The following is a 22,314-nucleotide window of genomic DNA, read 5'->3' on the forward strand; positions in this document are numbered from 1 at the left end:
TTATTATTATTATTATTATTATTATTATTATTATTATTATTTTAAATAAAATAACCCGATTTTTATTTGAAGAATATATGAGGTGTTAGAGGCTCATTGTTTTAACTTTTAAAATAGCGCCTCGCCCATCTACTGCCCTAGTAAACAGTGTGGAGATAATTCTGCAATCCACTGTTCTACAACTGAACAAACTCAACTGCAACATGCTAACCACCGATATATTCACTCAGTTCCACCATTGTGTGTGTGTGTGTGTCCCAAGGGTCCCAGGCTCCTTGTCAAACCAGTTTGACAACAACTGTCCGCGCGGCACACATTGTTTTTCACAGCCCCACCCACCGTGTCGAGTGTAGCTTCATGTGGTGACGTCTGCCGTCGCAAAGCCTCTTTGTGCGTTGTCCTTCCTCACATGAGTGCAATTTAATAAACATACACATTTAGACTTCTTTGCGAGGTGCTGTGCGACAGTGAAGCGCGACTGACAACATCGCTTGTTGCCCTTTCGTCACAGGGAAAACCGCACGCGAGACTAATTGAGATCTGACTAATGCGCGTCTGTTGACGAGGTTCTGCCAAGAGAAGGAGTCTCCATTACAAACCGAGGAGGGGGGGCTACAAGCCAGAACACGCCAGGTGAGCGCCTTAAGAATGTCACTTGAACCGCCAGAGCTGCAGCCATTGGCGGGAAGCGCTATCCATCACTGAGTGGCAGGTATCGGCCACACCTTTTACCCATCGTTCCGGAAACACTGTCAGGTTTTGATGCAAATATTTCCACAGCTTGGGGCGCGCCCGGGTCGCTGAGGTTTTCTCTCATTTTTATTTATTTTATTTTTTATTTAAAAAAAAAAAAAAGAAAAGAAAAAAAAAAGGGCAAATAACCGTGTTGGCACCGGAAACCGGGTCTTGGATATCTGAAACGTGGACCATGGAGAGCAGAATCTTGAGCGTGACTCTGCTGTGTCTGAGTGAGTACCGACGCTGTCCCAAAATGGCAAACGGCCGCTCGTTTATTTCTGCGCTGCCACACCTGTTTGCGCACCTTCAAAGTGGGTCTTGAGCCTTCGAATGTACTAACATGGGCCTCTAAAGGCAACCAATTAATAAATGTGACTACAAAAACTATTTAAATCTAAAGGACATTAACTAGTTAATGTCCTTTAGAGTTTTTGCGTCGCTGGTGTTTTCTTTTGCGTAGTTTAGTTTGTTTGTCTGTCAGTTTCACCCGTGCTGGTTCCGGTTTTTTTCTGTGCTTGTTTGTTTCCTTTTGATGGTTCCCTCCCCCCCAACTAAAATATACAAACGGATGTTGGCTTTTTCTATTCAAATATACGAGACAATTTAAAAGATATGAAATATATGTTATCAATATAACCTTGACAGTTTACCGCCAGCTCATTCAGCCTTAGTTTTTGTTTTCTTTCCCTGTATCTTAAAATGTTCTTTTATAGTGAAGAAGTTTGTGAAATTTGTGTCGGAAATAAATCTTTGTATTCTGTGGTGGTGGTGGTGTGAGTGAGAAATAAGAAATGAGAATGGTTTTCTCTTTCACTCTCTTACACACACACACACACACACACACACACACTCTCTCACACACACACACACACACACACACACACACGATGAAGAATTGAGCTGAATAATAGTAACCTTTTGATTCCCCCTTCTTCCCCAATTCCCTGACAGCATTGTCAGGTGTTGGTGCACTCCAAGTGAATATTCCCAAGGACATATATGAGTTTGCCAGAGGAGACAACATCACACTGCCCTGCACTTTTGTACCCAGTGGAAAGCCCAGTCTAGTCGTCATCACATGGACTCTGGAGGGTATAAAAGCCGATTCCAAAGAGGTCAGACTGCTGCCATGTGTTCTACTGGATGTATCTGTGTTTGTGATTATTAACTCCAGAGACCATCATTGTACTTCATTGTTTGCCACGTTGAAAGATAAAATGTTCCTCTGATGCTCTTCATTTCTTACAGAATCTGATCCTTACTCATTACTCTCATTCTGCGCAAACTGACATCACACCGCTATTTGAAGGCCGGGTTTCCCTGGATGTGGACGTTGCAAAGGGAAAAGGCGACCTGAAAATCTCCTCCATATCTCTAGCAGACAACAAAGTGTTTGAGTGCCGTGTCCAGATCCCTGGAGACGACGAGGGCAAGCGGGTTGACACAGCCCGTTTGGTGGTTTTAGGTGACACCTCAACATATTTCCCTTTTTTGATATTATACTGATATTGGCCAGCAATGTCAGTGTCTTTGCCATGCCGAAGCATTTAACTTTCCAAATTAAGAAATTGCAGTAGGTAACTGTGATGTAGCGCAAACACTGCAATATAAAGAAGTCACAGATGCAGACACTTTCAGAATGACTTATTTAGGCAGTCAGCCTGCCATGTGCAGTTACCAGTTGTTATTAATGTGCTTTCACAGTTCCTGAACAGCTGTTTAAAATATGCATCGCTAGTGAAAGCACTGAGTGTCTGCAAACAGGAACAAGGCTTATTTCAATCACAGTGTTGAGTTGCTTGGTTCATTTTTGAGTTATTTGGTGTTCTTGATTTGACTTTGTTACTTATGTTGTGTCATTGCTCCTTCTTGTAGTTGCTCCGTCTGTGCCCATTTGTAAGATCCAGGGAAAGGCAGAGTATGGACAGAACATCAACCTGACCTGTGTGTCTGAAGAAGGCTCTCCAACGCCGAAGTATTCTTGGACGTCTCACGATGTCAGGAACGTGCAACGTGCTTTTGCTCCCCGAACAACAACCAGTAAGTGTCAGTCAAATGGTCTCTCACAACATTGTAAAACTCCAGTCATCTAAGAAAAAAAAAAAAAAATGTATCTATTGATTTGATAACAAATGACTGTGGTTGCTACCTGGTCCAGCCTATTTCATTTGAAGAGGTAAAATTATGTTAAGAAAAATGAAAAAAAAAAAAAATTTAGTTTATTGTTTTGCCTTTTCATAATTTGTTAATTTGATTTTTTTAAGTTTTGCTGCCTCTTGGCCAGGACCCCCTTGGAAAATAGGTTTTTAATCTCAGTGGCACTCTTTCCTGGTAAAAAAAGAAAATAAATCTAAAATCAAATTTGACAAAATTGTCAAACAGCAGTAGGAATCGCCAATAAAAAATGTTCTCAAATGAATGATATGACTTATTGAATAAACACTCTTCAGCTGTGCATATAGTAAGATGTGACAAGAATGCAATGAAAGATGCCCTGTCTTTCAGATGGAGGCATGCTGTCCCTTTTCAATTTAACCAAAGACACATCAGGATACTACGTATGCACATCAACAAACAAGATCCGCTCAGCGTCCTGCAACCTCACCGTCTCTGTCATGCCACGTGGGTAGAATCATCTAACTATGCTTTTAAAGATTTGCTGTTGAAAAATCAGTTTCTCTTTAAGTCTCTACAGCTGTGTGTGATAATTCAAGCCTTTCTGCTTTCTCCTTCAGCTTCCATGAACATCGGTTCTACTGCTGGCATCATTGGTGGTGTTGTCTTTTGCTTGATCATACTTGTCATTATAATTGTTTGTTGTTGCCGCTACAAGAAGAAGAAGGAGCAGGAACAATATGCCATGGGGTAAAATTGTCTTTCATGAACCTTTGGAGAAACTCACTTACAGTACACACAGACAAACCAATGAACATGTTGTTGTCATTCAACATTTTCTGCTCTTTGTCCTTTTATTTATGAAGCACAAATGTGATGCGATGTGGAGCAATCAATTTTTGTCTTTTCTTTTTTATTTCAGAGTTCGTGAGGAAGGGTACAGTGACAAAGAGCCAGCTAGAAACGGCGAAGGTCATAAACCTGATGGGCAAGAGGACGCTGGGGAGTACGACAACGTCTCCCCCACCGACCGCCGGGACCGGTACGAGGACCGAAGTGAGCGCGACTACGACGACCGGCGCAGCGACTACGACGATCGGCGCAGCGACTACGACGATAGGCGTCGCGACTACGACGACCGCCGCAGCGACTATGACGATCGTCGAGACAGGTACAGTGACCGCAACGACCGCTACGATGACGACCGCCGCTACGATGACCGCAGAGACCGCCGCTACGATGACGATCGCTACGCTGATGAGCGGGACAGACCACCCGTACCAGCCAGTAAACCACCCAGAGACGACTATGATGATTAATGTACAAAATCCCACCACCATCTGGTTTTTCACCATCAACATATTGCTGTAGGGATAATAATATTTGGATAATGTTGCCTACCAAAAACTATATATATGTATTTGGCATTTTGGAGGGCTTAAGTTGATAGAACCTCGTCATCGCAGGGCATTTTGAACGCTCACTTTCTAGGTCCGTTTAGACACTTAAACTATTCAAACTACTTTGTTAACTTTATGGATCATGTTTTGGGCTAATTGACTGAGCACACATTACATTTTCCATGTAATTGAGATCTTATTTAATTTCACATCAGGTGAAAGAACTGAGCTTGTTTTAAGCTGGAAGCAGAAAGCTTGACCTCATTTGCTTATTCTGCAACTCTCTAACTTGGTTTGCCGGCCAACCTTCTCATTTTGTCCTTGCAATCACAAGATTGATGAGTCACTTTCATAGATGAAGTTTACTTCTGTCTCTCTTGTAGGGACAGGTTGAATGCAACTGGACTTGTTATGGGTTGGGAATGGACTTAAAGGTCCTTTGTTATTATACAGGTTGAAATTTTTGGGGTTTATATGTTAATGGCGTTCTTTCGTTTAATATAAAGGTCTGTTCTGGACTCTGTCTGAGGTTAGGACACTGCACACAAAAGGACTGAGTCCTTTTATTGTTATTAAGGCTAGCAGGAATCAATCATTTTAGAACAACCACAAGCTTAGAACCGTTTTGTAAAGTTTGAATTTTATGCTTTTGTGCAGTTTGTTGGTCTGTCTGTTTTTTGACATTGAATCTTAGTGCTACTGGGTGAAACAGGTGGAAGGTCTTTTTTAAACACTTCTTTGGAGGTTTCTCCTCCACTCGAGAAGGTCTAGGTATTTTATATACTTTTTTGAAATATATGTAAGCAGTTTGATATTTTTCTTTTCTTTTTTTAACGTTTTTTTGTTTGTTTGTTAATCCATACAAAAGAAAAGGGCCTCCGTTGGGAATGATAGTATCAACTGATCTCCAAGGGGTTTTATCATTAAATAAATGTCATATTTTAATCTTCTGTTTTTTATTAAATTTACATTTACTGTCAATCACTACAGTTTTGTCATGATAAATGATGAGAATTGTGATTTATGATTCATGCAATTAATATCAATGTCTGTATGTTACTCTCTACTTGGCAATTGTCATCAATGTTTTTTTAATTTTTGTCTAAATTTTTTTTTATTGTAGAACATTTTATGATGCTTTTTCTTCATTAAACGTGATGTGAAGACAATAAATAAAATTGGCAGAGTTTTGTGAAAGTTCAATGTGTCCGACAAAATGTCAGCATCAGTAACGGTTTGTTTACACTCTTTGCTCTGATAAACGATGACTAACTCCGGCTCCCTCTCTATGTCAATGACTTAGAGGACTGAATTCTGGTCGAATTAGCATTTTTTGCATTTTGCAAGTGTATGCAACATTGCACCAGGCCCCACTCTCTAAGGCACCTGGAGCTGTGTTTAAGTAAAGCTAAAAGGCCTTGATGAACAAGGGTTGTTAATGCCATCATAGTTGTCATTTAATGTAATTACTAAATACGACTCAAAGTCAACGTCTTACAATAACATATCAAACATGAACGCTAGGTGGTAGCATAAAGAAGGGGTTTCTCTTCAAATAATCACATGATAAGCAAACAGGGTCTTAGTCAATGTGAAAGGGCAGCTCATTTTCAGATTTTTACTATTTCTGTCGCATAACGCAACAATCTTTTAAATGATTTTACTTATTTGGGAAATCCTTCGCTTATCAACGTTGATCCTTAACTCTGTCCTTCCACTTCTCGGGCCTCAGTCCCGTTGTCCCCCATCTCCACTGCCACCTATTGTCTCAGGGCTCAGGCTGCGAAGTTGCAGCAACATCTATCCCCGGATATTGGGTCAATTTGATTTCAAAATAAATGTCTTGCTCATTCATCCGCTTTGTGAGCATTTTCATTTCCATCTGACAAGAGAAAAAAAAAAAAAGTCACCTACGAGTAAGAAGTTTCACGTTTAAACTTCAAGAAGACGTTGCATCAGTTGCCCTTCTCTCTTTTTGACAAAACATTTGATGAAAGTTGTGCAATAACAGTAAACATATTTTTTCTGTGATAACTTAACATGAGAAATTTTACTATGAATGTAGTATTCAGTTTCAGTTTTTGTTTCCAGTCCTTTGAAAATTTCAGTGCAGGGTTTTTTGTTTTTTGTTTTATCAGTAAATGTATATTATGCGCCGGCGTTTTATTCATATATTTTGAAGTTGGTCACCGGAAGTTTGTTGCTTTATTTTGACACGCTTGATCCTTTCCCAGTCCCGTTATCTGCTTCGGAAAACTGTTGGAGACTTGAGTATTCTTGAGCAAACATGCGACGAAGGAGGAAAGAAAGCGACTTTAATCCGAAAACTTTAGCGAAACATCGCTGCGAGATTTGGAAAAGGTTTTCCGTCCTGGACTGGTGGATATGTTCGGTCTGTCTCGCAGGTAAGGAAGGAAAAGAGCCGCTGTGCAAAGTGCCTCGACAGGTTGTTGAACGCCGTTAACGGGCGGGGAAGCTTTGGGTGGTTAAGTCGAGTTTAAGTTTGAGAATGTACAAGTTGTGGAGGATGCAGTGACAAAAACTATTCTATTATTCTACTATTCTACTGTTGTCTTGCTACAGTCGAAATGGTGTATTTTTTCTTCAAAAAGTGTATCTGTCTATATCTTCTCATAAAATCTAATTAAGTTGTCTAAACGTTTGCCTTGTTTAAAGTTGAAGCATTTTATTTTGGTTCTTTTATGAACGCTGTGTATTGGCTATCGAAGACTTGTGTGAAAAGGTACATAGTCATTTCTATCTCTATATAGAAAATGAAGCTCCAAGTGTCACTAAATTTCTCAGGAGGAGTTTTTTTTTCCCTCCTCCCCCTCCTCCTGTGTTCTGCTTTAACCCTCTCCTCTGGAGGTGGTTTCCTTTCAAAACTAATAAAGCCGGGATCACTCTGTAGCCAGGGATCCCAGGAGCACTGACCCCTTGGCTTTTATTGTTTCTGCTGCTCAGAAGAAGAAGAAGAAGAAGAAGAAGAAGAAGAAGAAGAAGAAGAAGAAGAAGAAGAAGAAGAAAGATCCCACTCATGGAATTTGTCTTTCAGTCATCCTGGTTCCTTTGAATTGAGACAATTTTTTTCGCACTTAAATCACAGCAACTCCATCCACATTTTTACTCCATAGCAAACTGACCTCCGATGACACACACAAACTCACTAAGATACAACCAAACAAGTGTCATGCACAGTGTAAATGACTGAATCCAGAACAGCACTGCCTGTTTTTGACTTTTTTTTGTTTTGTTAGTAAGTAGTCAGTGGAAAATGCTTATTGGGCAGGTAGAGGGAGGGCTTTTTTTGTTTTGTTTTTTTGTATATACTTTATATATATTCACTTGATGTGACAGAAGAAAGCAAATCTTAAACCAGACCTGCACTGGATTAACGGATGAATCTCACTTCTTATCCTAAATTCACTGGTCCGTTTCAGTCCCACCTCCCACTGCTTACCCCTGACAAACCCTCACACCAAAGCATCATTCACAGATGTTCCAGGGTGTGTGTGTGTGTGTGTGTGTGTGTGTGTGTGTGTTTGTGCTCTCTTGTGAATCTTGCTGGTCAACTGCTGAGCTTGAGCTCCTGGTAGTCATGTGACTCACAGTCCTGTGGCTTCAGAAGCTCCAAAACAACATTGGCTCAACTTAGTGCTCAGATTTCTCTCAACTTGTCCAAGTGTAGAGCTCATTTTCATTGGAGTTAAAAATAGAAAAAAGGAAATGCAGAGTATTGCAGCTTATATAGTTTCCACTGAGTCTCATTTTGGAATGGGAGACCCTTCCAAAAGGAATTACTTTTTATTCTTATTAGAGCAAACAAACTGTGGCCTTAAACTTGACTCAGCGTCTGAATCACCGCGTGTTGCTGATTATGTTCCAAAGGCCCTAGACCCCCATAATTACACATGTGCATGACCTGCTTTGTTTGTTACACGCACAGTGTTTGAAGACAAGGCTGAATGTTTCAAATGTGGCATTGTGAGAATGCCTTAATCCTGATCTGACTGTAACCTTTTCAGGAAGAAACCAAACCACATGTCAATGAAATATTGTTAAAATGTGTCATGTCGATGAAACTAGCATTGCCAAACAAGTTTTCCTCAGACACTCCTGGATTACTATGTCTCTGTGTCTGAGCCCTTGGAATTTTCTAAAACCGTCACACTATGTGCAAGAGTTGTAGGTGAACACTCTAAAATACAGTTATTTTGAGACACAACTCGTCTGCTGTGCTCCAAGAAAAAAGAAAAACACAGCAGCAGCTCAGGCAGTGGGTTGAGCAGGGAGGAGCATGAGTATGAGTCTGTAAAAGGTGAAGAAGAGGAGCGGCAAGGACATATTTTAGCATGCATGTTTAGAAAAGCAAAACCTGCCGGTGTTTGAGGGATGCAGCTTCTTTTCTTTTTTTTGTTCGCTTGCCCAGAAATGATCGGCTCATTCTGCAATTTGTAATGACGAGTTTACAAGCGTTACATTTGGAATTCTTGTTTTTCACCCCTCACTGACCGCTCCTCATTATCTGCCTGTGCTCCCACAGTGATCCTCCCACACCCTTGCTCGGGGGTGCATGTGTTTGTAAGAGATGAGAAGAGGTATGCCGTGCTCTTCCAGTCCGTGGTCCTGCCGTGTCAATACAACAGCGTCTCCACCCAGATCCCTGTGGTGCAATGGATCTACAAGTCGTACTGCCGCGACCGCACAAGGGATTCCTTCAGCTTCTCCGACGGTGTGAGCGGTGGGCTCGGAGGAGTGGGAGGAGGGGGACTGGCAGGTGGAAGCGCAGGAGCAGGAGGTGCCGGCTACGAAACGGGGGCCGCAGCCAGCTACCTTGACTGCGCAGACAGCAGCCGGACGGTCCGAACTGTGGCGTCCATCTCTGGTTCCTCCGTCACCCTGTCGGAATACTACAAGAACAGAGACATCTCCATAATCAACAGTAAGAGTTCTACAGTGTTCTACAGGATTCCGCTTTCTTCGCAATCAGATCAACTCTTTCATCCATCCATCCATCCATCCATCCATCCATCCATTTTCATTACCCGCTTCTTCCTGCACTCAGGGTCGCGGGGTTCTGTTGGAGCCTCTCCCAGCTGTCATTGGGTGAAGACAGGGTAACACCCTGCACAAGTTGCCAGTCCATCGTAGAGTCACATAGAGACAAACAACCATTCACACTCACACACGCACCTATTGACAATTTAGAGTTTCCAATTCACCTCACATGCATGTTTTTGGAGTGTGGGAGGAAGCTGGAGAACTCAAAGAGAACCCAGGAGACACAGGGAGAGCCTGCAGACTCCACACAGAAAGGTCCAAGGCCCAGAATTGAACCCACAGCCTTTCTTGCTGCGAGGCGGCAGCGCTCCGTGCCTGGTTGGCATATCTCTCTTCCTAAATGGGTGGAGTTTAGGGCGAGTTAAGGTTCCAAGGAATTTTTACCTTTCACTCTGAGAACATGTGGCAAGCTCTGTTGGACAGTTTTTTTTATAGGCTGAAGAAACAAACTAACGGACGTGTATTCTCATCAGAATTGATCGATTGGTTCATGACATTGGCCGTGACCCCTCACTTATAGGGCTAAACACAGGCAGCAGTGTAAGACGTACAGTAGATATCCAAAATCACAGTCTTTTGTTACGTTGTTGTTTTGAGTTTGCTGCTCGCTGCTCTCTGCCTTCAGTTTTCCTCTTGGACTGCAGACTAAACTTCTAACACGTCAAACCTCCTCTCAGTTACATTCCAGCTGACTTTTAAACAGATGTTAAAAAAACAAAAGTATTACAGTCGGCCACCTGTGCAACAAAATACAACAGTATAACAGAGTAACATCAACGTAAAAGAGACCACTGTGCTTATATGCTCAGTGCTTTTACGGTTGTGCTTGTCACAGACAGAGAGGAGGTTGTGTTTGCGGGCCTCAGATTTATTGAGCCATAATTTGGGGGGAAGAAGACCTTCTCTGCACTGGCCAGGATCTCAGACAAAGGAAACGATTTTCATGCTGTCCTCTCATTCATTCTGACCTCTCACTCTTCCCTCTGATGTAGCACAGCCACACAGTTTTCTCAGTATAAGGCTCCTCTTTGAATTTTTCCCCATCCCTAATGCGGTCCTCCTGAAGCTGGCTTGCGCTGCATAACTTGTAAATGACAGAAGTGTAGAAACAGCTACTGGTCCATTTTAGTGTAGAATAATTACAGTAGGAAGGTTTTTTACAAAGAAAGTTAAGAGTGAAATAGGTCATGAATATGAATATGAATTTAGGGGTGCCATCGATTAAAACAAATATTTATATTGGTTATTTTCTCCAAAAAAATGTTTGAGAACCACTGCACTGTTGAAGAACCTGGCAGAGCAGTGCAGGTTAGTCAGCAAGATTCTCCTCCCCCTTCCTTTCCCTTCAGGAAAAAGGAAGTGAGCGGTACAACTAATTTCCTGCCTGCAGTATTTTTATGTCTGACCCCAATACAATGGGAAGGGTTGCTCAGCACTGTTGTGTGTTGGATTCTTTTGGAGTTTCGTATTCTGTTGCCTTCCCGTCACATGGAATGATACAAAATTCATTAGAAGTTTCTCCGACATCATTTTATAAATCATGACATTCTTTTTTGGGACTGATCCTCAGTAATAGACTCACTTGGGAGCAGAGCAGGTCATCACCAGGTTGAAGACCTCATTTGAAACTGTCATGTTTCTTTCTATTTCTCTCCCAGTACAAATGTGACGCACTAAACATGCTCCAAATGTCAAGAAGTTTCTCACACACGGATACAAGTCTTAACTTTCGAATAATGAAAACGGCGCCACCTACAGAAATAAAAACAGCTGGCCTGCACAAATCTATTACCATACAATATTTAAGTCCCTCTCACCTTAAAGCCCTTTACTCAATCTTAGTCAAACTTCACTATATGGCAGAAAATATGTTGATGAACAAAACTCTCCTTTGGGTTGTTTCACGAACACACACTGTTTTCATTTTACACCTCTTCAAAGCCTGGACAGCAAATCCAACCTAATAGTGGCAGTCAACCACAATTAAGTCAATCACAGACACAGAAAGTCATCCATAAAGAAATTTTTTCTCATTGAAAAATGTTAATTTAGTCAGTTCATTGAGATCATATTACTTAAATTACTCCAATGAGGAAGTTTTGACTGCGTGGGATTCAGGGAGCGACCTTGTACGCCAGCATTGTTTAGACTGTGGAAATACTCAGCGATACTTTAGTCTCCGTCTTTTCTTCTTGCAGAGGCAGACCTGCGCATTGGAGAGGTGCAGTGGGGAGACAGTGGCGTCTACATCTGTAAAGTGGTCATATCTGATGACCTGGAGGGACAGAATGAGGCCTCAGTGGAACTGCTGGTTCTTGGTAAGATGATACTAAAAATCTGTGAAAAACAACATTTCTGACATTGAAAAATGTAAATGTATGCACACCGAATGTATCGTGATAGCAAAGCATAGTGTTTTGGAGCAAGTCATCAACATAATGTTTCATCCTCATTGTTCAGTACAATTTAAAGCAGTCGTAATGGTTTACAGCTGTGGCTCCGTTGTTGTCCAAGTGTCCTTGGGTCTGGCGGCGCCTTGCGTGCCACAGCCTCCCAATGGTGTGTGAATGTATGCGTGTGTGGGTGGATGACAGGCCTTGCACAGCACTTTGAACACTGCTATGGTGTAGAAAAGCACAATGTTAGTGTTGTATATTTATTTACCAGCTGATAACCAAGGGTCAAGTTGAAGTATTTTAATCTCTCAGGACCCATGTTGCTTGTAAATATGGGCTAAAGAGAGAGTTTGAATCAACATTTACTTTATGCATAATAGACTGAAGTACTGAGGTTTGGAGATGTCACGTCACGCACCGGGTAGGATTTTTTTTTGGATAAGTGGATTTACATAATCATTTCTAAAAAAACAAAATAAAACAAACTTACCACCATTTGATGGAAAAACCTGCAAATCCCAATCGTACTTTGTTGAAATTTTAGAAATGTTGCTTTTATTTTGCGAAAAAACTGTAATGGAGATGCAGTTACACATACAACATGCGAGTGTGTGTGTGTGTGTGTGTGTGTGTGTGTGTGTGTGTGTGTGTGTGTGTGTGTGTGTGTGTCAGCAATAGTGCAACATATCTTTACACTGTCAGTGAACTCTCCGTGTAACAAATGTTACCATAGCATTGGCAAACAGGCCACATGGCTCTTCGTGTTGTATTTCACCTCTGAGGTTGAACCTTTGTTCTGTTGGCAGTCACAGAGTTATGTGTATGCCCAAACGCACAAGTGTACAGTTTGCGAAGCCTTGAGTGCTGGGAATCATCTTAAACGCTGGGCTCGGCCCGAGCATGATAACAGGTTGCAGGCGATGATGAGGGAGACGGTGCCTCAAGACTTGCCCTCGCTTTTCTCCCATATGCCAACACGTCCACACTTTGCCGTAGTTAATTCAGCATGTGAGGCTCTTGTGTTTCCATAACAACAATTGGGGCCACCACACATGGCTGAGAGGGGTGGAGGCCTTTTGTCTTTTGGGGGCGCACAGCCACAGAAAGAAGACATCAGTGATTTAATGACGTGGAGGAGGGACAGTAGAGCCCAGCCATTCAACGGATGCAGCATAGTAGCACCGGGTGAGACGCTGACCTGAGTGGAACGTTGAGGACTTTGTGGTTGAAGACAGAAGTGCTCTTCTTCCTTCTGTGTTTGAGTTCGTTGTGTGATCCAAGTCTTTGTTTAAGTATTTAAAGGCGCAAGTGAAAGTGGATTTCATCTGCATTCTGCATAGGCTGCATGAATCAAAAGAATCAAAAGAAAAACACACTCTTCTGGGATATTATAATAATCTAATATTTATGATAATTTTGATTCCTCAGATGAAAAATAATTGATGCATTCACAATTCAGAGATGCACGAATGCATTCAGGCCATAGCGGTGGCACTGTGCAGCGGTTGTATTGCAGTAAGAGTCTCACTTGGTTGTGTACTCTGCTGTGGTCACACTAGATCGCAGGTCTAGATCTGGTTGTTCTCGTGACATATTCACTAAGAGCTCTCTAGAAAGTTCATTAAGGTTTGTGCACAGTGAGCCAATGTTGTTTTGTTCGCTTGTCTCGCTCAGTGATTCTCTCTGGAAAGACAGACTATTGGCCAATCAGGTCCCTGGTGAAAACCATCTCCTTGAACCACGTCTCCTTGCTGTTATTTGTCATATTGTAGGCGCCATCAAAAGCAGCTGCAAAAGCCAGTTAAACAAAGCGGCTTATCAGTGATGTTGGTGTTTCTGAAGAACATCTCCTGACCTTGTGTGGAGACTCATTGGCTGTGCACGACACAAGTAAGATAGGTGACGATTGTCTGCAAGGACTTGGTTGGTTTGATAATACAGCCGGTCGTCCTGGTTCAAATTTAGGTCGATAAATTTAATATTGCGGGGGGGGGGGGGGGGGGGGGGGAGCGAGCATAAATGCCGTTCCCACAGTTTCTGCCACTTGTTTCTTCTTTAAAAATGGGAACGTACTGGGCAATTGACAAGATAATAGACAACAGACGAAATAACAAAAGACAACACAAATAGAGAGAAAGGGTGCGGAACAGAATGTTCCCTGCGGTCGGTCTCCAGGCTCTGGAGCCCAGAAATATTTCTGCTCATCTGCGTTGCTTGTTACGTCACTCACAGCCGTCTATCTGCTGTCATCTTGCTTCATCAGACTCGACAAAGTCTTATTACCGGACAAACATGAATGGTCTCTGATCATGTGATCAGTGGTGCCGTGATGTTGGGTCTGATGTTTGGGAAAATATTGTTGGTGCACGCAGCCTTTGACCTGTCCACACCTCATTCTTCTCATCCTTCTCTCCGGCTGAGCCTCTTGCATGCTGCTGCAATCTCCACTTTGACAAACGATCTCAACTCGTCTCTCTCCCCCTTCCACTGCTCACCTTTTCTTCTCCTCACCTCACATTTATTTTTCTCCAGGTTTCTCAGGTGACCCTGAAGATCTTCTGCCAGGCATTGATTTGAAGATTATGCCAGGTAGGGGCGTAATGCATTCCTCCCCTTACCTGGCGCCCTCTTTTCATACTAACTCTTGCTGACTGCTCGAGCGCAAGTGTAGAATGCTTCCTAACAGGTTGAGTCTAATTTAGCTCTATTATGTGTTGGAAAGCTGCACACCATCATCATCATCCATACGCTTCAGGTAATGAGTTTGACCCACCGTGACTCACTGGGATTTGTGTGATAATTATCAGTCATTATTGAGCTCAGTGCATTTTCAACATTTGGCCCCACAGCCTTACAGAACCTGGTGAGGTCGGCGTCACCGTGGCTGTGCCACGAAAAGATCAATCAGTCGGAAGCAACTCCGAAATGATGGTCACTCAGCCAGTGAGCGGTCAGCCAGTGGGGAAGTCTGGTGCAGCTTTTGTCTTTGATTCCGTGTGTGTGTTTGACCTCTTGACCTCTTGATAACCTCAGTAAGAATCCTGGCCTGAATTTGTATTTTCTTCATGTTTCCTGCTGAGATGTCAACCTCATCATGACAGACTGTCTTCACAGAGACTACAGCCACCCCTCCATCACCCCCACCCCGCACCCCCACCTCCTACTCCACCACCCTGATTAATCTGCATTTGTTTCAATTTGGTTTGGGATTGTTGAGTGTTTGTGTTACAGAAGGTGGAATATTGTTTCAGGATAGTTATGTGGAGGAGCGTGTGTGTGTGTGTAGTGTGTGTATGTGTGTGTTGAGGGTTGCGGGGGTGGTGGGGAAGCATCATTCAGAACAGTTTCCTTTTCCTTTCCGTAGTGAAATCCGGTTTCCTGTGTGTTTGCATTTGTTCTCAGTTTTCACTGTGCAGAATCTCAGCTGCCCTCTCACTGGTCTGTGCTGTGATTAGATGCAACTAGGTCATCATACATTTTTAGCTTCTTCTTTTTTTTTTTTTTACCTCTTCTTCTTCTATATGCATATTTTGAAACCTTATCTACTTTATTGTTTTGCATGCTACGAAACACAAACTTTTTTTTTTTTCTTTTCAAAATCTGCTTTCCAAGCAGAGCCCATCAATCAATCAGGAAGAAATCTTTGAGTGCAGTCAAGCCACTGTTCCAACGACTGCCTGTGTGTCCCTGCTCATTAAGTGCTTCATGTTGAGCCTCATACAGAATTCTTGCCTTGCGTCTTCTTTCCCAGAGTGGGTGTTTGTGGCGGCCGTGGCGCTCGGCAGCGTCTTGTTCCTGCTGCTGCTCGGGGTGTGTTGGTGCCAGTGCTGCCCTCACTCCTGCTGCTGCTACGTCAGCTGCTGGTGCTGCCCCGACACTTGCTGCTGCCCCAGACACTGTGAGTACAGGCCAGTGGTCTATTGAAAAAGAGCAAAGCGTTACTTTAAAGTCCCACGGTGTTTAGCTCTTGATTGAAATGACTCTTAAAACACTGAAAAAATTGATGAAATACAGCTAATTTATTACTTACTTACTATTAATATAATTTCTTTAAGTTCTTCAAGCTTAACAGGCCACACATGGCCATTGGCCCGCAGTTTTGCCCACGCCTGCTGTAGACAGAAGCAGAGCATCACAATATAAGGAGTGCAAATGGTTTTGTGTTTCTTTGTTTTCCTTTCCGAAAAGTCGATCTGTGTCTCTGTTACAGTATACGAAGCCGGCAAGCGCATTAAGTCGGGTACCTCCACCCCGCAGTCACCCACCTTCCCCCCATACTTTGTTTCTGGCGTGCCAACAATGGTCCCCATCGCTCCCCCGTCACTGGTGGACAAGATTTCCTCTGTTCCTCCTTCAGACGGCAGCCTCCTCACAGCTGGTAGGTTGGAACTCCTCATCAGCACATTAATCACGGTTTTAAATTGGAGTGTTTTAGTCTGAATACCTGCCTTCACTCCTGACAAATGTATTTACAATTCAGTTGTGGTATAATGTCTTTTTTTTTACATATTAATATATTTAATAACAGTTTGGCTTGAGATGGTGACGGGAGAATTGGAAAGTAAAGTGTAAAACTGTCTAAAGAGGCCAATCTGGACCTCAGACCGTCACTGAACTTTCCCAGAAATGAAAAGGTGAGCTCTGCGTGCTGACTGGTCCAGTGTGTATCTGCAGTGCCCATGCATGCTGTAGGCGTCCCCTACCGTGTGCCCACCCCTCAGGATCAGAACTCGCTCAGGGTGCTGCAGTATGTAGAGAAACAACTGGCTCACTTCAACCCTGCCGGGTCGACGAGCCACAAGTGTAAGAGTTGCAAAGCCGTCCTGTGGATTCATTGTGCAGGCCCTCACTCAGTGCATGGCCCTCACTCAGTGCATGCCTCACTCGCTCTCTACGCTGTCAGTTTTGCCTCTTTAGACCTCCTGTCACTTTACTTGCCCTGGCATGCCTCTCTGCATGTCGCTGTCATGTGTCATGTCGCTGGAATCTCTGAGGACCTGTGACGTACATGCTTTTAACTACAATCTGCCACCAAACCTGCTCTTTCTCATACTCCTGATCTTCAAATTCAGTGCTTTCTCATAGAGGTGTCTCCCTTTTAATTTTTTTTCTTTGAAATACTTCCATAAATCCACTATTTTGTCCTGACCCCTCCCAGCTTGCAGCATGTCTGAACTGAGCTCCCTGCACGAGGGCGAGGCCGGCTTCCGTCAGACGTACCGAAACGTGCAGAAGAAAGCCCTCCCTGCCCTCCCTGCCATCCCCGACGACGGCCAGCCGGAGCCTCAGCGCTTCTCCGACCACTGCGGCCCGGAGCCGCAGCGGTGCCGAGACACCCGCAGCCCAGAGCCGCAGCGCTACAGCGAAAGTCCACGTTCACCGAAGCAGTACCGCGACGAGCGCGACTCGGAGCCCCGTCACTGTCAGGACGAGACTCCTCCCCCTCGGCGCCGGCACAGCGACGACCCTCCTCCCCCCTCCTCCTCCTCACAGGCCCGCAGACACAACCGGACCCTGCGGCTGCACAGCGAGGGTGACGAGGAAACCCACAACAGGTAATGAAATATAACAGGTAACAAAATATTCAGCGTTTGTGCTGAATCCTGGACACCAGTTAAAGACTCAGGGCCTGATTGAGGGCCTGTGATGCCTGTGATGTGGGAATCTCAGACTGCAATCCAAAAAATATTCCTACATGCAAACATTCCAAAGAAAATCGTTTAAAAAGACGTTTAAAAAAAAGCATCCCACAAATACAAATATTTTGTGGCTCCTTCTTTAATGCAAAATCATATATTTTTAAACACAATTTGATCTACCAGACAATGGAACCCTCTGTTGTGGTTTGTACTTCAGAAATGGCGATATGAACAATAATGGTGACAATAATCTATTCTTGAAGAAGGGTCTCCTTCCTCCTCATCATCATCACCTCATGAAAGCTTAATTTTTTTTCTTGCTGGTTCTCTTGTTCCTGGTCCCCGCTGTGTCTGTTTACAGGCAGAAGGACATGTTTTGATTTTGCAAACAGGACAATCGCTGCTCAGTTTGGTTTGATTGGGTGTGTGCCATTATGAGGCAGGAAGCATAATCTTGGATAAGAGCTTGTGTGCTTTGGGAGTCCATGAAGATCACTGATGGCTCCTCCTGCGTATGGAACAGCAGGAGTTGAAATGTTTGAAGGAACGATAGGAAATTGCCTTCACGCTCGTTCTTGTGTCGTGCTCGGCAGGTGGAACCCTCGCTCGGAACATCTGCAGAGGAAGGCGTACCACAGCGCGGGCCGCGCCGCCTCGCTGGACGAGCTGGAGGAATTCACCGGCTCTTACAAGCAGCGACAAGGCAGAAGTGAAGAACGGCTGGACTGCGACGTGGAGCTGCTGGAGTTCAGCCGCTATCCGACCGAGCGCCGGCGTTCACCTCAGAACTACTACAGCGACATAAATGAGTTTGGAGACGATGACGGCGGCGGCAGTGGGGATCGTCTGAGGCGAGACAGAAGCCACAGGCGCCTCATCAGCCCCATCGCTTCACCCAAGAGGAGTTGGGCCGGCAGCGACGGCGAGCGGCCGGTCCCGCCTCCTCCCCAGGCGTCGGAGATGGACTACGACGCCGCCTTCCTGAGCAGCCTGCTGGAGCGCAAGGCCCGGCTGCGAGAGGTGGGCCAGGGGAGGAGCGGCGACTCGGACACGCCGTCCAAGGGCAGCTCCAGGCAGAGCAGCGGCGAGTCCGGCCGCCACCGCAGCCGCTTGCCGGGCTACGGAGCCGAGCTGGCGGATCCACCGCCGCCGGCGCCGGCTCGCTCAGAGGCGGAGCGACACCCAGCCGACAGGCTGTCGCCACGGCCGGCCAAGACTCGACCCGACCAGGCGACCCCGCACTCCCCGCCAGGGCGTCGAGACGAGCCCAGGGACAGGAGCCGCAAAGTGGTGAGTCTGTTAGCAGCGTTTCTCAACTGCTGGGTCGCAACCCAAGAGTGGGGCGCAGAGCTGTTTTGATTGGGTCGTGGGGCAGTTTCAATTTTAATTAGAACATTTAAAATATGATATATAACATTATAGTTATTTTAATAGATATAAGAGATAAATATGTTGGACCCTGGACAAGTCGCCAGTAAGTGCAAGAACAGGGGCTGTGGTAAAAACAGGCTTTGTTCAGTGTGTGTGTGTGTGTGTGTGTGTGTGTGTGTGTGTGTGTGTGGTCGGGAGGGGAGGGGTCCATCTTCGTCAGGCGCTCTAATTGCATGGTTGAGCCTAGCTTGGCTTTGAGCCTGTCAGGGGGACGTGATGACTTCCATGGGTTCTGTGGATCCCACAGTAAGTGTTTGTGTTGTGCTCCTGACAGGTGAGGTTCAGATGCTACAACAGTGAGAACTAGGTAGAATCTTCTGTTCTGATCCAACTATTGCAGTAACATTCACGACTGATGGCCTCCTGTCTGACAAGCCCCTCTGAAGTACATTAAATACTAAACACACCCCTAACTTATTTTTATAAGTTGGAATTTCGTTCATCCCAGATTTTTAATTTGACTTGCGTATGTAACCCCCATCTGTATCGAGAAGCTTTTTTTTAACCGTCACCCTAATAAGATGGTTTTTGGTTGTTTTTTTTAAAGGTCCAGTGTGTAAAATTTAGCTTGATTTATGATTTTATATTGGGAAAAGCTTAATATACTGCCCCTAAGTACATTATTAGGGTTAGGTTTAGGGTCTCATATATATATAACAATATAAATAGAGCAGGAAGGATCTGGCTCCCAGTTAGCTGCCATCTTGCACCACCATGTTTGAGGTGACCCGCCTGACAGTGAACTAAACACGAACCCTAAATACCTTCCTTAATGCTTCCTTTAAAAATAAATACACACTGGACCTTTAAGACTTAAAAATTGCACAAAAATTGCACAAAAATTGCTGTCCTTTAGAACCTTTTTCCCCCTGGTCTCCTCAGGGGACTCTTCTCAGCCGGGATTCCCTCATCGTCTGAGCGCCTCTCGCCGTGAAAGTCGCTGAACGTCGCTGTGGAAGCACGCTGACTGTGAAAGAAAGCGGACTGTTGGACGCTGTGATGTCACTGGAGGATGAACTCATCGAGCCTGCCGTTGCTGCCACCCGCCAACTCAGTGTCCCGGCGCAGCTAAACAGTGAACTAATGCGAGTTGGATGTGGGACCTGGACATGCCTGGCAGGGCAGCGTTTGTGTCCCCCCCTCCCCCCGTCCCTGCAGACCAGGCTGTGAAGCACAGAGATGGGCTTCGCACTTCCAACACAATGAGCACATTCTTTTTCTTGGATGAGCAAACTGGATTAAACTGAAGGGTGCAAGGTATGAAACAACAGCGTCATTGTAAAAGCAGACGCTGTCGATGTAGCAGTTCATTCAGGACCTTATGGGAGCAGCCTCACACGACACAACGTTCTGTAAAACTCTCAACTCTCCAGAGAAATAGCATTCTTCACCCTCTGTTTGCAGCCTCCAGTCAAAAAGAAGGCGTTCTAAGGTATCACATTATTGTGACATTACAACAGGCCGACTTCCTTTGAGTTTTTAGTGCATTTTTTTTTAAGTAAGAGCAAAGAAAAGAAGTAAAAGAGTGACTTTTTTCCCTGTACAAGAGGTGTTTAACAGGTTAGAGACAAAGTGTATGATTTAAAAAAACAAAGTGTATTTTTTCATAATATGATACTTCAATGTCAGCTAAAGCCAAAAGAGGTCACTATCATTTCATGGATTGAGGGCCAGTTTGTTATCTTCACTGGGAGAGCGGGGAAATTATCTGGAATTGGGCAACAACAGCCCAAGTCTAAGGCCAACTGACAGGTTTGAAGATGAAACGAGCCAATTCTGCCACTTTGCTCATTTACACTAAAAACTATAGCAAGTGTGAGCGAACTGCACGGTTTGGCAACCTGTACATCTTAATACTTAACAATGCAAATGGTAGATACACACAGAGGAGTAGACACTGTCAAGACCTAAACATCAAGTTGATATGAAACATTAACCCAAAGGGTCATTTTGTACCCATGTAAAGTTGAATTTATTAGCTATGGCTTGCACTTTAACAAAAAGTTAACATTTGACCGCGCATGAAGTTGGGGACTACCGTTAGTGTTAGACACCAGTATTCAGTTATTTGAGGCATTGATGTGACCAGTGGTTGGATGAAGGTACTTTTCCTGTCAGTTCATATCAACAGAGGGTAACCTCTGCTGCCACCAGGTGGCACCAAAAGTCATCTAATCCAAATCATTAGTGAGAAGAACTGGTGTCCAGGACAGGCATTCTGCTAATGATCGTCAACGTCATGAGACGAGGTACTTACTTGTGTTCAAATGAAATAAGCCAATATATACGTGAAGGAACAATGTTATTCTCTCTTCAAACCTTAATAAAACTTTACTCTCTTCAAACCGCAGTGGATTGCACTGAAACGTTTTCTTTTTGGGAGTTGGAACACTTGTGATGTAACTCATCATTTCTAAATGAATTATGTTCAGTGCCTTAGTTTACATTGGGACTGAAGTGTTTTCTCAATGCAGTGCAGTGATTTATTATCACGTTTGTGTTGACTCAGTGGCTGAACTAACAGTTTAATCTCGCGTATCTGTTTGAATAGCAGCGCTCAGTATTTCATCATTTCTGCCTCACTCTTCTGACATTTTTTTTTACTGGAGATTAGACTAATCCTCTGCTGTTTGGTACTGACAGCTGAGTGTGTGTGTGTGTGTGTGTGTGTGTGTGTGTGTGTGTGTGTGTGTGTGTGTGTGTGTGTGTGTGTGTGTGTGTGTGATTGAAAATGACTCATGTCTTTGTTCATTGTGACAGTCTCATACTGCCTGCTATTTTCCTCCTCAGCTGTGTCAAAACTTCTATGTGAGTGCAGCCAGTCAAAGGCCAGATATCTCTGTTCTGTTTCCAATTCTTAAGTACATCATGCATTGGCGTTTTATTGAACTGGAATGGAATTTCTGTTCTGATAATGGTTGCAGCACAGAAGCCTAACATACATCATGAAACATAGATTTTAAAGTATTTTTGATTTGGACTTTTAAGAGACGTTTGAAACGTTTAAGTTAAAAGGTTTTAACCACTGGATTATGGTGCAGTTGTAATGTTGTTTGTTTATATGCCATACTTTTTTTTTTTTTTTTTACATTATTAATTGATATGTATTTGCTTTTTATACCGATAATTTTTCCTATGTGGGTGAAGAGCCTGACAGATTAGATATTGTGCTCATAACTACGCAAATTTAATTTAACAGTAATATTGGTTATTGTCAGTTAGCATTGGTTATTAAAAAAATACGACATGGTTGTACGGAGTTTTAGTCCAATTTTCGTCATTAGCTACCCAGTTATATTTTGCCTCCTGCGAGTGTCTTCAGCAAAGTGTCAGCAGTGAATCATCGCCATATACAACAGAAAGGGCAGCGTCCTGTGTTTTTGCTCTTTGTTGATAATACAGAAAGGGTTTATAACAAAAATCAAAACTCTGAGAATCTCGTGAAATAAAGTTTGGGTGACTTAGTAGTATTTGAATGTTTCAATTATTGAAATTAACTATTTGTCTATCTATCTATCTGTGTGTGTGTGTATG

At 43.7% G+C, this 22,314-nt stretch overlaps 2 protein-coding genes across 4 annotated transcripts; both read left to right on the plus strand.

The window, feature by feature from the left end:
- The first annotated feature begins 806 nt into the window (after positions 1-806).
- Positions 807-5,440, plus strand: LOC142902980 (cell surface A33 antigen-like). Its single transcript, XM_076048359.1, has 7 exons — positions 807-968; positions 1,690-1,853; positions 1,987-2,203; positions 2,614-2,778; positions 3,244-3,360; positions 3,474-3,603; positions 3,776-5,440. Exons 1-7 carry the CDS (start codon positions 929-931, stop codon positions 4,170-4,172), a joined length of 1,230 nt encoding a protein of 409 aa, XP_075904474.1. The 5' UTR covers positions 807-928; the 3' UTR covers positions 4,173-5,440.
- A 1,038-nt stretch (positions 5,441-6,478) lies between these two features.
- On the plus strand, positions 6,479-21,129 carry LOC142902988 (immunoglobulin-like domain-containing receptor 2). Of its 3 annotated transcripts, XM_076048372.1 has the most exons (10): positions 6,479-6,658; positions 8,797-9,195; positions 11,513-11,632; positions 14,243-14,299; positions 15,462-15,608; positions 15,921-16,088; positions 16,385-16,513; positions 16,869-17,265; positions 17,943-18,639; positions 19,663-21,129. In XM_076048372.1, the coding sequence occupies exons 1-10, from the start codon at positions 6,541-6,543 to the stop codon at positions 19,696-19,698; spliced, it is 2,268 nt and encodes a 755-aa protein (XP_075904487.1). In that variant the 5' UTR covers positions 6,479-6,540; the 3' UTR covers positions 19,699-21,129. The 3 variants fall into 3 exon arrangements, with proteins under 3 accessions (XP_075904487.1, XP_075904503.1, XP_075904494.1); XM_076048388.1 differs by lacking the exon at positions 16,385-16,513; XM_076048379.1 differs by lacking the exon at positions 14,243-14,299.
- Positions 21,130-22,314: the final 1,185 nt, after the last annotated feature.

Source organism: Nelusetta ayraudi, unplaced genomic scaffold (assembly GCF_046127955.1).
Source record: "Nelusetta ayraudi isolate G7.1 ecotype Tasmania unplaced genomic scaffold, CSIRO-AGI_Nayr_v1 ptg000005l, whole genome shotgun sequence".
In the NCBI taxonomy this organism is placed as follows: domain Eukaryota; kingdom Metazoa; phylum Chordata; class Actinopteri; order Tetraodontiformes; family Monacanthidae; genus Nelusetta; species Nelusetta ayraudi.